General features: G+C 40.2%; 1 protein-coding gene across 1 annotated transcript in view; it reads right to left on the bottom strand.

The window, feature by feature from the left end:
- WDR27 (WD repeat domain 27) overlaps positions 1-17,702 on the bottom strand; it is a 184,157-nt gene that overhangs the window by 153,729 nt on the left and 12,726 nt on the right. Inside the window, exons 6-11 of the mRNA XM_074988667.1 lie at positions 16,386-16,437; positions 14,477-14,547; positions 13,367-13,481; positions 12,562-12,694; positions 924-1,027; positions 559-626 (exon numbers count right to left, since the gene is read on the bottom strand). Coding sequence (XP_074844768.1) covers positions 559-626; positions 924-1,027; positions 12,562-12,694; positions 13,367-13,481; positions 14,477-14,547; positions 16,386-16,437 — 543 coding nt within the window. The remainder of the gene's footprint in view (positions 1-558; positions 627-923; positions 1,028-12,561; positions 12,695-13,366; positions 13,482-14,476; positions 14,548-16,385; positions 16,438-17,702) is intronic.

Here is a 17,702-nt window from a genome sequence, read left to right as displayed (position 1 = left end):
GCCACCTCACTGCTTACCTCATTTTCTAGATCATTGATGAACAAGTTGAACAGGATCGGTCCCAGGACTGACCCCTGGGGAACACCACTAGTTACCCTCCTCCATTGTGAAAATTTACCATTTATTCCAACCCTTTGTTTTCTGTCTTTTAACCAATTCCCGATCCATGAAAGGATCTTTCCTCCTATCCCATGACCACCTAATTTACATAAAAGCCTTTGGTGTGGGACCGTGTCAAAAGCTTTCTGGAAATTTAGGTATATTATGTCCACTGGGTGCCCCTTGTCTGCATGTTTATTAACCCCTTCAAAGAATTCTAATAGATTAGTTAGACACGACTTCCCTCTGCAGAAACCATGCTGACTTTTGCCCAACAATTCGTGCTCTTCTACGTGCCTTGCAATTTTATTCTTTACTAGTGTTTCTACTAATTTTGGTAACAAAACTTTAAAAAATAAAGTACAGAATTTTAAAAATAATTGAATAATATTTACTCCATTCATCTGAAAGCTACTGAACACTTAATATGTTTAACAAACACAATAATTGTGTACTTACCTTCCCATTAGTAGCCTTCCTCATTAATGCACATGATCCAGCAAATTGAATGCTCAGGTCACTGTAATCTTTACCAGAAAAATTTGAAAATTGTATTGTCCTTTTTAATGGCAAACATCATTATAGCAGAGAAAAATACTCAGTACAAATCACTTTTATAATAACTTTACACTAGCGTAACTCCATTGTCTTTTTGCACAACCAGAAAAGGAACAGCACATGAAGAACAACGTGTTGATCAGAAGCCCTGGCTTTCAGCCCTATGCAACCATTTTTTAACACTAATTCTTATATTATTCACAACAAATCAGAGGAAAATAAATATTTACGAATCATACCAAACTGTAATTATTTTATTATCATACCTTTATAATGTACGACAGCTTCTAATTCAAAGTTTGCCAAGTTAATTATAAACAAACCAGTGGAGGTTCCTATCCACAAACATCTGGCATTCACAGCAGGAAAACTAATGGCAAAAAAGGAAAAAAAGGAGTTCTGTAGTGTTTACTTTTTATCACATATGACACTCAACTTTGTTCAAGCATTCAAATACCTACTCCACCTCATCTCACTACCCCCAACACACACAAAATTGCAACCCCAAAAAAATGAAAGTGGGTGTTACAATGTTAAATGGATGTATTTAAAAATACAAGTAAATTAGAAAAGCTGATTGGGTTTGAAAGTAAGAAAAATAAATGTCAACTACAGGTTGCTCAAAATGCTTAGATTTTGAAATAGAGAAGCCAAACTAACCATAATACATGCAAACAGAAAAGATGGATGGGAAAAGACAGGTGGTATATTCAATATTAACTTTTTACCTCTAAATATTTGTTTTATTTTTACTGTGGTCAGTTAACATTTACTGTAATTCCTGAAATATAACAGTCATGAGCTGTGTCTACACGTGCACGCTACTTCGAAGTAGCGGCACTAACTTCGAAATAGCGCCCGTCGCGGCTACACGCGTCGGGCGCTATTTCGAAGTTAACTTCGACGTTAGGCAGTGAGACGTCGAAGTCGCTAACCTCATGAGGGGATCGGAATAGCGCCCTACTTCGACGTTCAACGTCGAAGTAGGGACCGTGTAGACGATCCGCGTCCCGCAACGTCGAAATTGCCGGGTCCTCCATGGCGGCCATCAGCTGGGGGGTTGAGAGATGCTCTCTCTCCAGCCCCTGCGGGGCTCTATGGTCACCGTGGGCAGCAGCCCTTAGCCCAGGGCTTCTGGCTGCTGCTGCGGCAGCTGGGGATCCATGCTGCAGGCACAGGGTCTGCAACCAGTTGTCGGCTCTGTGGATCTTCTGTTGTTTAGTGCAACTGTGTCTGGGAGGGGCCCTTTAAGGGAGCGGCTTGCTGTTGAGTCAGCCCTGTGACCCTGTCTGCAGCTGTGCCTGGCACCCTTATTTCGATGTGTGCTACTTTGGCGTGTAGACGTACCCTCGCAGCGCCTATTTCGATGTGGTGCTGCGCAACGTCAAAGTTGAACATTGACGTTGCCAGCCCTGGAGGACGTGTAGACGTTATTCATCGAAATAGCGTATTTCGATGTTGCTACATCGAAATAAGCTATTTCGATGTTGGCTTCACGTGTAGACGTAGCCATGATGTGGTAATGTTTTTTGTATTGTTAAGATTTCCACTAATGTATTTTCATTTTAAAGTCTTCCCTCTAGTATGATTATTATGAATGTTATTCTTCATCTGGTGGAGTAACATCCTAAGAACAGAACTGGTCAGAAATTTTCCATCTGAAAATGCTCATTTGATGGAACTGAAATTTTTCTATCATCATTTTCAGTGGAAGCCAGACAGGCTGGCCAGCTTGCCTGCCTGATCTCCCTCCCACCTGACCACATGTGTAGGCAGGCTGGCAGAAAATTATGATCCTCAGTCAGCCTGCTCCCCAGCTGTCTACCTAGAGAGCACACTGCCTGGCTGCCCAGCTCCCCATCTGTGTATCTGGCAGGTAGACTGCCCCAAAATTCTAGCTGGCTGGCTGGATTTTGTATGAGCGCCCCATCTGTTATACCAACTATAACAGGAAATTATCAACTGAGAAACAAAATACTAGACCAATTGCAAGTGACCAGTTAAACAAACCAAGTTCCAATTAAAAACAATTATTATGTCAATTACTAATTCTAATATCAAGTAGCCATACTGGTACCAAATATCCGTTAGAAATTTATCTAAATATACAGAATATAATCATTAAAATATTTGTATTATGACATGACATAAAATACTCAAAGCACTAACATCCATATTATAAATGTACATAGAGTCTAGTGGACAGTCAAAACTAAATTATTTTAATGACATGGAAACAAAATGTAGATGAAGTCAAAACTTGTCATATCAATTTATTTGAAACCATATTTGGAGATTTTGTTCTGAAGGAAGTTTCAAAATGCCATTTTATTTTCTCTCTCTCTCTCTCTAGTTCTTAAGACATATATAGAGAGACACACTTTGGAATTCCACACAACAGGAATTTCAGTTTCCAAAGAGGTCTACTTAACACACATTTGTGAATGCTATTGCCAGAGGGTTAATAAAAAACAGAAAGCAATCACCAGTCGCTCTTTCACAAAGTTTTCCAATAAACAACCTTTGTGAGCTCCACTGATCCTGAAACCAACAGTCCTGACATAATTTCCTAATCCAGATATCAAGTATCCTGTTGTGATTTTGTTCTTACCAAGCAGCTAAGATACTCTGTCAAATGTCCTGAATTCTTTTGCTTAATATTTAGGATATTTTCTGTGTATATGTATGCAATATTCAGTAACAACGTACAAATACTTCGTAAGTATTAATATTGCTACATTAACTATCCCATTAAAGAGTACAGAAAATCGTCAAATTTGCATCTTGAAAGCCAAGTAAAATAGGGGAGAGAACTATACCCTATGGGGATAATATTTTCCTGCAGAAACGTTCTGAAATATTTTTCAAAATCTTAGTAAAATCCCAAAGTTCTCCAGGTTTTCTCACTCCGTCAATAATATCAAAGCAATGCAGCTGAAATGCCTGTTTTTGGCAGATCCTTGCAGACCACTCTTTTCCTCACTAAGTACTTTTTTACACTGAAATTGAAGCTTTAATAAAGTAGTTTGTTAGACTAGGTGCTTTGTCAAATCTGCATGCATTCTTCTGCTTTTCAGAGCAAACAATAAGTTTGTTGAGCACACATTAAGAATCTGACCCAGTGCCACCTGATTTAGGGAATCTTTCCACTGAAATCAATGGGCTTTCTATCAGACCCTAAAAGGAAGACTGATAAAAGATTGTACAGTTTTCCAATATTTCAGTAATTAAAAGGCTAAGGTATACCCAGCAAAAAATCAGTGATAAAGCCAGAAAACAAACAAACAAACAAAAATTTTAAAAAACCACCCATGATGCTCCAAGACCCTGTTCACGACCACATGTAAAAACAAAAGGCACCTATGAAAGAACTACTGGAAAGAATGAATGGGGATGCAGTTCTGAAACCAGTTACTGAGGCTACTTGTGTACCTTACTTGTGTTGAACAGTATTTTACTGATGACTGAACCTGAATCTGGCTTGCTATTATCTGTAAAAAAATAAAATAAAATAAAAATTAAAAAAAAAATTCTTCTCTTTGTCTGCATCTACACTAGCAAGACTTTCAAAATATTTTTCGAAAGAAGGGACTCTTTGGAAATATCCAGCAGAGTATCTATACATAAAAAGCGTTCTTTCAAAATTAAATCGAAAGAACATGGAGCTCCTTTTGAAAGTGCTCTTCCACTCCCATTTCAGGAACAACACCTTCTTTCAAAAGCTTCTTTAGAAAGCAAATGGGTGTAGATGCTCCTTGGGCCATTTTTTTGGAAAGAGCAGTCCTCATAGCACCTGATTTTTTCGATCCCTGGCCCATTCTTTCAAAAAAGTAGGGGCTGTTGTGGATATCCTTTCAAAAGAGCAGATCACTCCTCTGATCCTCTTTTTTGTGTGTGGACGCTCTCTTTCAAAAGAAGGTCTTTCAGAAGAGATCTTCCACAAGGACTTCTTCTGAAAGATCACTGTAGTATAGACATTGACCTTCTGTTTATTCCCCCCTTTGTGCCACTGACACTCTGTGCCTGCACGGAGGGATGGGGTTTGGAGATGAGAGTCAACCTGGAAATTTAAAGTAAAGAATAGGATTTTAACATCTGAGAGAGCTAAGCCAATATAACATCATGAGCATTTTTTAATCATTGCATTTTGCAGTAATTGAGAGGAACAATGTCAAATCCCTATACAAAAATAGCATACGCAAACACCTTAATTTCACCCACCTATAATGTGAACCCAGCAAAGATAATTCAAAAATACCTTTGGACAAAATCAAAATACAAAAAGAGTAGAACTGGCATGAATTAAGGAAAATGCCACCGTATCAAAGCTGAAACAAACCTAGAATGTCCACGTATGTGTTAAGGCAATAACAGAGAAATGTTATACTATGTAATCTACCACTCAAAAACACAAGAGAACAGACACATCTGCAGCAATTTCAGCCACCACTTTTATGGAAAGAACTGTAATTCAACCACAAGGCAATAATCTCAAGGAGTGAGAAATGTGCTTAGGAAAATATAAAAAATTGTTTTTGACAAAGACTAACAATGTTTTGACAGCAAAATAAATAAAAACCTGGATCAACATTTTTAAAATTAAAATTTAGATACTGTTTATGAAATCAGGCCTCAAGACTTAAGTGAAGACATGGAAAAACACAAGACTAGAGTTTTGGTATGCAAATTGTAACCGCAAATGTACAATTTCTCCATTTTGAAACCAATCAAACCCTGTCTCAATTATTAGAATAGAAAAATATAACTTGTGGTTTTTGATACTTCTGTCATGTTCTAACTAAAAATATGCTTTTATTGCTCAGTCCTTAGCATGTGTGGACTTCAACTTTAAAATATTTTAAATCAACAACTATGTTAGCCAAATATGAAAACAGAACAACGTACATATGGGACTTTGTACTGATCTCAACTCCATTTCTTCAGTGAACAGATTATTTTAATTTTGAGAAAAGAATTTTGAGATTTTGAGAAAAGAATTAGGCCTTCAGTCACTAAACATAGCTTTTACTACCATAATATTTAACACAATAGATTAAATTAATCAGCAATTTTATATTACACAAGGGAGTTAGACATTTTGCTTGGTCAAAACAATCTACATGCCTAGAAAAATGTCACCTGAATATAAACCAATAAAAGAGGAGGCAAAGGTCTCCCAGGCCTGGTCCACCAACAGCCTTTGCACTAGTTCAGTTATTTCATTGAGAGAGTAACTATTTTTAACTGAAACAGTTGTATCAGTAAAACCCATCATATTGACACAGTTTTAAATGTATAAAGATGTCTTACACTGCTATGCTTCATGACCTTTCCCACACAGAAATATGTTTTACTGATCCAAATGCTTCTATTGGGTATAACTGCGACTGCTTCTATTGGTATAATTGTCTGTACTTGTTGCCGTGTGTGTACATGCCACAGTGAAATGCAGGCTGCATTCATATTCACTGCAGTATATGGATCTGTGGCAGTGAAAAGCTCTGACAGGGTGAGGCAATGAGGCAGGTTTTCCCATCAGCAGTGAAGGACTCTAGCAGTCAAAAAGGTTGCATCATGGGGGAGACTCATAACACAACACTGCTAGACCTGGGAGGCACTGTTTGGACATGTAGAGAGGACATGGTAAATACCCTTGTATACAGGTGTATAGGGCACTTTACTCACCTAACCCATGCCCCACCATCTACATGTCTGTTTATACCCATCCTAGGTGAGCATTCAATGTCTATATTCTGCATCTGCTGTAAGTGTCAACCTACCCACTGCATCCACACTAGGGAAGTTATACCACTTCAACTATACCAGTTTAGTGAATGCAATGCAACAACATGCGTTTACACAAGCTTCCACTGTGTAATATTAGCTCCTGTAGGAAAAACTTGTCACGACTTCTATGTTTAGATTGCCTACCATTATATATATCAAAAATCTCGTGTTTTTTGAAGTTGTAATACAGGTTGAATTTCTTGTCCAGCATCCTTGGGACCTGACTGGTGCCTGACGAGAGAATCTGTCAGAAGACAGGGGGTCTGTATTGTCTAGCAACATTACAAACACTTCCACTGCTTCCTGGGCTCTTAGAAGACATTTAGGGCAGATTACAGCTAAATAACAGCACAGAACCCTGAGAACCACGACTGGTGGCTGTAAACAAACTTTATGGAACCATGGGAAACTTGGCCACCCTGTGATAAGTGGTCATCCAGCTAAATAAAATCATGCCAGATTATGGAGTCTGCAGGAAAAGAGAGTCACAGATTAGAGTAGTTCAGCTTGTACCTCCATTGTTTACAACAGATCATTGACATCTTGCAGGGGCAAAACCCTGTGGCTAGAGACATGGTTATCCTAGGACATTTTTAAATCAGCAAGTCTGGACAACTTACTCCTAGAATATTAAAAGAACTAGCCAAAGAGCTCTCTAAACCATTAATGCCAATTTTTAACATGTCATTGAACACGATAAATTCAAGAGGACTGGAAAAAAGCTAATGTTATAGCAATATTTAAAATGGGACAGCCCAGAGAATCGTAAGGAAATTAATTTGACATCAATCCAAGGCAAAATCATGGAAAGTCCAGCATGGGACAATGTCAGTAGAATCACCAATACAAGGAGTATAGTGTGTAATTTAATTACTGTTGTGGTTGTATGTTGATGTAACTAAAGTTGGCTCAATTTTATAGTATAGCTTTGCTATGAGTGTGTCAAGTTCTAATTAATCTTGTGAGATTTTTTTAAAGAAGTTGTAAGCCCTGTGGAAGTCTAAATATATTTGTTCCTTCAGAACAAAATCTCCAAATTTGGTTTCAAATAAATTGATCTGACATGTTTTGACTTTATCTACATTTTGTTTCAATGGCATTAAAATCATTTAGTTTTGACTGTCCACTAGACTCTATATACATTTATAATATGAAAGTCAGTGCTTTGCATATTTTGTCATGTCAGAATATAATCATTAAAATGTTTGTATTATATCTATTTAGATAAATTTCTAACTGGTAATTGGTACCAATGTTATTCTGCAGTCTTGAAAGAAAGTTCCATTTTGCAATTTTCTCAACAGACCAGAGCTCCTAAAGATGCATGCATCATGCACCTTTCCCAACCATCTCATGCTGATGTCAGTGAAATGGCCCTTGTGATCCACCAGTGCTTACACCACCACTGAGAAGTATCTCTTGAAGTTTATGTACTCTTTGTCAATGTGACCTGGTGCCAAGATAGAACATATCTCCCTATCTTTCATCCTATCGCAGTTAGGGAACCCCATCAGAGCACAACCATCCACTATGTCCTGTATGTTTCTCAGAATCACTACCCTTCTTAGGTAAAGTCTACTGACTGCCCAACTTGGATCACAGCAGTCCCCATGGTAGACTTATCCACTCTGAATGGATTCCCCACTAACTGGTAACAGTACTACATTGCAAGCTTCCACAGAGATATCACCATTCACATCTCAATTGTTAGAGCAGGTCTTATTTTAGTATTCCTCTGCTTCAGGGCTGGAGACAGCTCTTTGCACAGATCCTTGAAAGCAGCCTTATGTACTTGAAAGTTCTGCAGCAACTGCTCCTCATCCCACAGCTGCATAACTATGTGGTACCATCAATAAGTGCTTGTTTCCCAGGCTCAGAAGCAGCATTACACCCCATTGAGTTGATGTGTAACTGTTGCAAGATCCTCCATGGCTTCCAGAAGGGCTGCTTGCATGGTATCACATTGTTCTGCACAGTCGCTCCCGCTTCACCACAGCAAATATGGCAGGATAAGGTGTGAGGTGTTTGCCATGCTCAGAACAAGTGTACAGCTGAACAAGATCCAGGCTTGCAGTGCTATGGCATCTGCGCAGGTAACCCAGGCTTAGGAAAAAAGCCACTAAAAAGTCTGGATTTGTTTGCCATTGATGGCAGGGAGGGAGGTAAATGCATCATGGGAGGCCAACACCATGTTCCAATAAGCACCCACACAAATATTTTCATTCCGTGAGGCACTGCAAACCCAATCCAGCATTCCACTTAGTTCAATTCACTGTGGAAAGTTACCCACAGTGTATTGCTCTGGGAGTTGGCACAAGACCTAGTGAAGATGTGCTCTGCCAACAAAAGGTGCCTAGTGGGGACATGCAGCTTTAACTTCCTCAAATTAGCTCCAGCGAGAGCAGTACTAGCAGCTCTACCACGCTGCGCCAAGCACAGCTTTCCCTCCTCTGTCCTCCTTCATACACCTTTCACACAATTCCACCTTGCCTCCCAAACCCTGTATGTGGATCAAGTACTGAAAAGGTCTGGGGGTCATTGTTCTATGGCACATGTGACACAGGAGACCAAAACATTCCTTTTCTGACCTTAAATCTATAAACATTCCAGTCAGGTTTGGCTGTGATACCAACTTCAAATCACCATTTCTCTTCTTTCGCTTGTGCCCATGGGAAAATCTTGTCAACCGCCATGTAACAACTAAGCACAACTATTCTATGGAGTTGAGCTTACATCATGGCCATGTCAGCAAGCAGCCCCACTACAGAACGTTGGAAATGCCTGGGAACAGCTGAAAAGACAGGAAGGGAAGGAGGGAGCTGTGCCAGACTCTGGGGACACCACTAACCACACAGAATACCTGCAGTCTTATTTGTGGCAACTCTGCCCCTAGAGCATTTCCCTCAATCACCAACTAGCACTGGCCCTCTGCGCCAGGGCTTTGAGAAGTTCTTAAGAAACTCTCTGGGGCTCTCTCTGGATGCGTCTGCACTATGAGATAAATCTAAATTTATTAATACTCATTTTGTAATGCTGGAATTTGTAAGTTTGAATTTGACCAGCCTCACCTCCCCATGTGCTCCTCACAAACTTGACTTATTGCTGCCATGCTCAATTCGTAAACATCAAACGTTGCAGTAGTATATTGTGGGAATCTATCCCACCGTTCCTTCAGCCCTGTAGCATTCTGGGTATGCTCGCTGGTCTTTGGGATCATCTTCTCGCATTGCATTTTCCTCATTTACTTCCCATGATAAGCAAATGTCCATTTTCACCGTTGGGAGGGAGGAAAAGTAGGGCATTCACAGAGATGGAAAAAAGTTTACAGAAATCTCTTCTGTAGCTGAACTCTCAACTCGCCAGCCACTGAGTGTCCCTCCTCCCATGATTACATCCAATCCCTGAAAATAATACAGGGACCCTGACTGTATTCTCAAAGTTAGAAGAAAGAGGATAGAAAAGTATAGCAAAAAAAAAATTTTTTTTACTTCCCTCTTCATCACACAGACATTGCCAACATGGGTGATGGCAGAGAACTCTCCCTGAAAGGCTCGAACAATGAGAAGATAAGAAAATTCTTCACAAAAGAGGTGCTGAGGGGAGAGTCTTTGACTTTCTGGTGCACTATAAGGCTTCCGTGCATCCACTGAGTGTCCCCCCGCCTCTCATCATTGCAGCTGATCCCAGAAAATACAGGGGCCCATACTTAATTCTCAAAAGTAGAAGAAAGAGGATAGAAAAGTCTAGAAAAAAAGATTTCTGACTTTCCCCTTCACTACACAGACATTGCCGACACAGGTGAAGGCAGTGAAATATCAAACACTGAATTTATAACAGAAACAGGAATCTCAACTACCGCCCTCTCTCCTCCATGTTTCTGAGGGGGTCAAAGCTTGAAGAGAGATAGGAAATGTTATCAAAAAGATTTTATAACAGAAACATCAAACCAGCAGGTGTCTGCAATGGACAACAAGCCCCAAAAATAGTTTTGGCAGGGTGTGGGCGGTGCTGTGCTCTGTGGCTGCGGAGCTGATTTGAACGCTGAAGTACCTGAAGTAGTCTCCCTGACTATCTTAACCACAAGGGAAGACTTCCCCCCGATGGCAGCAAGCCCCTAAATATCTTTAGCCACTGGGGAACACTCCCCCCCGGCAGCTGCAAGCCCCAGTGGTCACATGCTAGGGGCATGGGCGGCGGGGTGGCAAACAGGAGGCCAGTTGAAGTGGTCCCACCCCCCCAACTATCTTAGAAGCTGGGGGAGAATTCCCCTGACAGCTGCAAGCCCCCAAATATCTTTCCCACCCTTGGAGGCCTAAACACATGCAATCTAGGACATGGTGCTGCCTAGCAGCATAGTCAGCAATGAACAGCAGGCACGTCCTTTTACTGGACACCCACTTCATGTGGCTGAGTGTGGGACAGACCTTGACTGCATGGCACCTGTGGGGGAGGAGGAGGGTTTGCACACAAATGTAAACCACTGCAAGCATGATTCCCACAACAGCCTTGTTGCCACGTGGTGCAGCAGAGCAGCACTGGCACCAGAAAAAGAAAAAAAAATAGTTTAGAGACAGAACCACAGACTCCTTGCAGGGGCTATCTGTAATGGGTAGGTGCACTCACAGCACTAATTTCAAAGAAAGACATTTCTCAGGCTCTCATACTAACATGATCTCACAGACACAGGCTTCCTGCTTTGAAATTCACAGTGTTCCTGTTACCTAATTCCTGTGCACCTGGAGAGCAGTGGCCACAGCAGAGCAATGAGGGGCATTGTGGGTTATTATGGTACACCTCAGGAGGCTAATAAATTCGATTTTAAGACATGGCACTTCTACACTGGCCATTAATTGAACTTTTGAATTAGACCTTGATGCTATATCCGTCAGCTAACTGCGACATTGTAATCTTGATATTAGTGCTCCCTAAATCGAGCTAATTGTATTTAAAGTGAAGATAGTCGTGATAATATCAATGCAACTAACTTAAATTCAATTTTATCTTATAATGTAGATGCAGCCTCTCTCTCTCAGTTCCTGTACCAAGGACTTCTCTCTCTGACCATATTCAAATTTTTCCCTGCTCTCCGCCTTTATACCACTCTGGCTATCCTTCCTGGTATAAGGGTCTGAGACAGGGGAAAGACTCATCCAGGACTTCCAGCATGTAAATGGACATAAATTTCAGTGGAATATCAGTGCAAAAGTGTTGGGTTTTTTTGGTTTGTTTGGTTTGGTTTTTTTGTAAATAAAGGTCGTGTAATAAGTTACACTTATAATAATTTTAAGGATATGACTGTAACTGACAGAAAAAATTAAGTTAGGCTGCCTCTTCATCCTTAATTTGACCTTTCCCATGTACTGCTACAGAGGTGATACCTGATTTTTTTTTCTTTTTTTGGCATAAACAAGGAAAACTAGCGTAGCAAACTGAACTCTAAATTCTACACCTAGCAGGCACCCTCTTTCTCCACACATATGCTCCTTTGTCTTTAGTCAGAGTTTCTGCTGCTAACCTTTGAGAAAACACTCAGCAAAAGCTTATTTTCACTTCAGATAATTCTGCAGTGCAAATGAAACTATCAGGGAGGCAGTTGGAATCTCTTCCTTTTCCTGCATCAACAAAAGTTTATAGAGTCCAATTGCAAGGCTTATGATGAGAATACCTGTAAAACCCCAGTGAGGATAATGGAAATACCCAAGTGTTGCCATCTGGCCTGAAGAACTTTTCTGACTATCAGCAATGGATAAGATGGAAAGAACTGAATGCGACTTTTAGATTCCAAGATGAGCTGGCAGGGTTGGCAATTATAAATACATTCTTTTTAATTTACAGACAGAAACACTGTTGATTTGGAAACAGACATAGTAAACATAGAGTCTCACAATACCTTCTAAAGACAATTACTTTTCAGAGTAGAAGCTAATTATGTATTTTGTATAGGCTACTAACGTCAGAATACGTTACTAGGGCTTGCAAATCACTGAATGAATGAACTGTGATTGCTAGCGTACAATGAGAACAGACTAGCCTTTAGTGAAAGTAATTGAGAAATCAATATCAAATTGCTAAGCATGATTTTCAGGGAAATAGTCAGTGATAAATGACTGCACTTACAAGTTTTCTTCTTTGTCTACATGTATTGATTGGTCACAGTGTTCAATTCTGAGGACTGGGAATGTTGTTTCCACAGTTTCTCCTGGTTTCATATCATTTGTGGTGTGCAACTTAGAAAACTTCTGTATTTGATCTAAAGAAGACAGACATTGACCACTATCAAACTAGCAAAACAGATATAAAACTAACTGAAATGGAATAAAGAAGTAAAAAGGTAACTCAGTGGTAGTACAATACACTGCAACAAAGGGGGAATCATATTTAGAGGCCTTTGCTCCAGAAGATGGGAATACTAGGGCCATTATGCTAATAACATCCCATCCCTCTTTGGAACATCACTCTATTTTGGTGTTTTAGGGGTGACTAGTCTCAAAAGCCTAGTTTTATCATTTTCTGGTGGTAACAGTCACTACATCATGAAGACATATAACAAAAAATACCAGGGGGGGAGACGTCAGAGCAAAAATATTTTTAGAACTTCCAGTGTAACTGACCGTTGTTTATTCCAGTTATCAAATGATGAATAACCCAACAGAGCTCAATTCTGCTCTACTCTGAATTCTTTGGTAAATCTCTCGCTGATTTCAGCAGTATCTGATCTCTAGAGAACGTTTGGTATATGCACACAAAAAGCAAATTATTCTTCTCAGATATATGTGCTTAACACCTGTTGACCTTAGTGAGAAGCACATGAAAATCTGAGGGCACATTTCAACTAATGGCATTTATAAAGAAAATATATTCAGCTATACACAATATGTATGAAAGCATAATATATATTAGTATTCCAGAAACATCACAATACCTAATCGTTGTCTAGATTTTCCCATTTTGCTATAGAATTTCTCTTGTTCTTTCTTTAAGTTTACGTGTGCCACACAACGGTACTGGTGTCCACTGAGCAAACTAAAGATCCACAGCTGAAGGAGAAGGACAGAATCAATCACAAGAATAGCTTTTTGACATTGATGAAAACACTTGTGCAAAATGCAGATTTAACGTTTGACTTCATGTTTAACAGCTTAACTAAGGCAAACTGCTATTAATCAACTCATGTTGAAACATCTCATTCCCTAAAATACGCTGTTCAAGTGATTTTAATTTCACAGCTGCAGAATTTATAACACAAAGAATCAAGCATATGTATTAATGTTTTAACAACATCAAGGAGGATTTACAAAGGCCAAAAGCCATTTAAAAGTCTACTCCTCGTTGATTTTCATTGGGAATTAGGTATTGAACTGCTCTTTCTGCCTTTGAAAATCTCCCTCCATCATCTTTCTCAAATAATTATAAAACATTACAGAAACCTTTGAACACCTGCATGCAGTATCTCATTGTCTCCTACACGTCCTGTACTGCTTAGACTTTCTATACTCTACATCAGTCCAGCCTTTCATTTTCTCCACACTCCTCTGAATTAGTGCAATGAGTGAATAAAGCATTCTACAATGTTAACAAGACATTATTTTTTAAAAAAAAGTCTAAAAGATTAACTGACAGATTAGCACAGATCTCAATTTGCAAGGGCACCCAGCAAATGATAAGGGTCTCCCATATACTTCTAGTTTAAACTGAAAGACATGCTGAGTGGCCAATAAATAAAATTTAAATTGATTTTCACAGATCTCTTTCTAAAACAAACTTGCAGCTTCTCAGTCTGAATACGCAGTATACTCTGTTACTGGTTTGTAATTTTAAACAGCTTTACCAATGTATTTAGAAGAGATTCCATTTAGTTTTTTTATCAGTAATCAAAAGAATTAAAATTCAGCATATTGCATTATGCTAATTAACATTATCTTCCTAACAATTTCAAATACACAGATTCTAACACTTCCTGATACACAATGTTCCTAAATGTTTTGATACTTTGACTAAAATTAAATATTTACAGCATCTCCTTGAGGCTCACCTGACCATCTGCACATCCTGTAACAACCTGTTTGTTTTCTTCATCAATGAACAGACTTAGCAAAGGAAATGCTGTACAAAAAAAAAAAATGCAGTTTTTTTCATAGCACACATAAGTCTGCTTTTATATTTAAAAACATGGTTCCAGTTCTGTGGATGGGACATAAGCATGTGCCAGCATGTCTTCTCAAATTGTGGTAAAATACAACAAAATGGCTCCTTTCATCATACATATATCCTAGTGAGAATAAAAATGGGCATAAATAATACGGAAATGCCATGTACTGTGATTGTCCTAAGAAAATACTAACACACCATAGCTGTGTCTACACGTGCACGCTACTTCAAAGTAGCGGCACTAACTTCGAAATAGCGCCCGTCGCGGCTACACGCATCGGGCGCTATTTCGAAGTTAACTTCGACGTTAGGCAGTGAGACGTCGAAGTCGCTAACCTCATGAGGGGATCGGAATAGCACCCTACTTCGACATTCAACGTCGAAGTAGGGACCGTGTAGACGATCCACGTCCCGCAACGTCGAAATTGCCGGGTCCTCCATGGCGGCCATCAGCTGGGGGGTTGAGAGATGCTCTCTCTCCAGCCCCTGCGGGGCTCTATGGTCACCGTGGGCAGCAGCCCTTAGCCCAGGGCTTCTGGCTGCTGCTGCGGCAGCTGGGGATCCATGCTGCAGGCACAGGGTCTGCAACCAGTTGTCGGCTCTGTGGATCTTCTGTTGTTTAGTGCAACTGTGTCTGGGAGGGGCCCTTTAAGGGAGCGGCTTGCTGTTGAGTCAGCCCTGTGACCCTGTCTGCAGCTGTGCCTGGCACCCTTATTTCGATGTGTGCTACTTTGGCGTGTAGACGTACCCTCGCAGCGCCTATTTCGATGTGGTGCCGCGCAACGTCGAAGTTGAACGTCGACGTTGCCAGCCCTGGAGGACGTGTAGACGTTATTCATCGAAATAGCCTATTTTGATGTTGCTACATCGAAATAAGCTATTTCGATGTTGGCTTCACGTGTAGACGTAGCCCATATATGTAAGTTATTACAATATGTACACAAAAAAGGAAGGTTCCCTTGTGACAAAAACAAGGTACTCAGTTATAACCGGGATTAATATAACACGAAATAACTATATGTAAAGATTGAACCTCTCCAACCTGGCACTCTCTTACCCAGCAACATCCATAAACCAGTATGATTTTAGTTAGCCACACATCCAGTTATCATGGGTGTGGCCAAGTTTCCCGTGGTCCCATAAAATTTGTTTCCAACCACCAGACTTGGCTCTCAGTGTTCTGTACTGTTATTTAGTTGTAATATACCTCTAAATATCTTCTAATCACACAGTAAGCAATGAAAAAGTGTTGGTAAGACTGCTAGATAATATTGACCTCCTGTGGTACAGCAAATTCTCTTGTTTGGCACCGGTCAGGTGTATTTTATGCAAGTACAACAAAAATGTCAAATTTGACACCTAAATTCATATTTTCAGAGATGCTGCAATCACGGAAGGGAAAGGAGCAACAGCATTGTTGGGCTCCTGGGCAAGGCTGTCGGGGACCTGGTTCCATGCCTCCTTCCCTCCAGCGCTCAACACCACCCAGAGCATGCCACGTGACACTCAGGCCACGATTTGAAGGTTCCAGGGAAGTAGCAGCAGCCAAGATCCCCGGGCCTTTTTGAATTGCTGGGCCCGGAGATAATTGCCCCCTTTGGGTCCCCTCAGTCCCCAGCCCCGCACTGGCAGACTGGCTGCAGTTTCCACTGACAAAGTTTACAGACTATGGCTCTGTTACTGGCTGACTATGCTATTTTAAGTATATCAGCAGGCAAAGGCGGACACATTTTTTTCTTAGTGTGAAATATATGTTTTCTCGAAGGCAGATATACAAAGAAAGAAAACCATACCTGTTAACACTGCTGATTGGTATATTAGCAGTCCAGTACAATAATCCCAAACCTTTGGAGAAAATGTATGTTAAAATTTAAATATTGATTTAGATAGTTGCAAAAATATAAAATAGGAAAAATTACATCTGAAGTAAAATGTACAACAGTGCAAACTGACACATTATGGGCCATTCTGAGGAGCAAAGGGACTTTGAAGTAGTGCAGGCACTTTGAAGTGCCTGTGACTACATGCATGCCGTCACTTCAAAGTTTGATGCTTCGAAGTTGCCGTGTGGGAGAATTAGGCTAATGAAGTGCTGCGTATTCAACGCAGCACTTCATTGGTAATCCCCCACAGCCGTGATAACCGTGCCCCCTTCAAAGTTGGGGGCAAGTGTAGACCCAGCCTATAAATCTCAATCAAGTGATGAGCCTAAAGAAATAGAGACATTAGCAAAGCAATGACTAGGCAAAGTTCTGATTAACATGAACCTTTTAAGACGTACTTATTCACTACAGTTTAGAACTTGTCTACGCACAAATTTTATCAATTTAATTAAATCATTTTGGAAACTGAGTAAATAAATTAGAGCTATCCTCTTGTGTGGACATACCTAAGTGAGTTTAAAAATGTTTTATAACATTTAAACTTATGTCATTCCTTGCATTAACAGGGGTATGGTGAGCAAGACATGAGAAGTCATTCTTCTGCTCTACTCTGTGCTGATTAAGCCTCAGCTGGGGCACTGTGTCCAGTTCTGGGCACCACATTTCAACAAAGATGTGGAGAAACTGGAGAAGATCCAGAGAAGAGCAGCAAGAATGATTCAAGGTCTAGAGAACACAGACTATGAGGGTAGGCATGAAAGAATTGGACTCGTTTAGTTTACAAAAGAGAAGATTGAGAGGGGACATGATAGTGGTTTACATGTAACTAAAAGGGGGTCGCAAGGAGGAGGGAGAAAAATTGTTCTCCTTGGCCTCTGAAGACAGGACAAGGAGCAATGGGCTTAAGCTGCAGTAAGGGAGGTTTAGGTTGGACATTAGGAAAATCTTCCTAACTGTTAGGGTGGTTAAACACTGGAATAAATTGCCTAGGGAGATTGTGGAATCTCTATCACTGGAAATATTTAAAAGCAGGTTAGATAGACATCTATCAGGGATGGGCTAGACAGTGCTTGCTCCTGCCGTGAAAACAGGGAACTGGACTCCATGGCCTCTCGAGGTCCCTTCCAGTTCCAGTATTCTATGATTCCTCATCAATTTAAATGAAATCAACATAAAGACATCCAAATGGATTTCAGAGTGGCCACATGAGCAACTTGCACCAGTCTG

The sequence above is a fragment of the Carettochelys insculpta genome, chromosome 3, assembly GCF_033958435.1.
Source record: "Carettochelys insculpta isolate YL-2023 chromosome 3, ASM3395843v1, whole genome shotgun sequence".
Lineage (NCBI taxonomy): Eukaryota > Metazoa > Chordata > Testudines > Carettochelyidae > Carettochelys > Carettochelys insculpta.
This window is presented reverse-complemented; position numbering and strand designations above follow the sequence as displayed.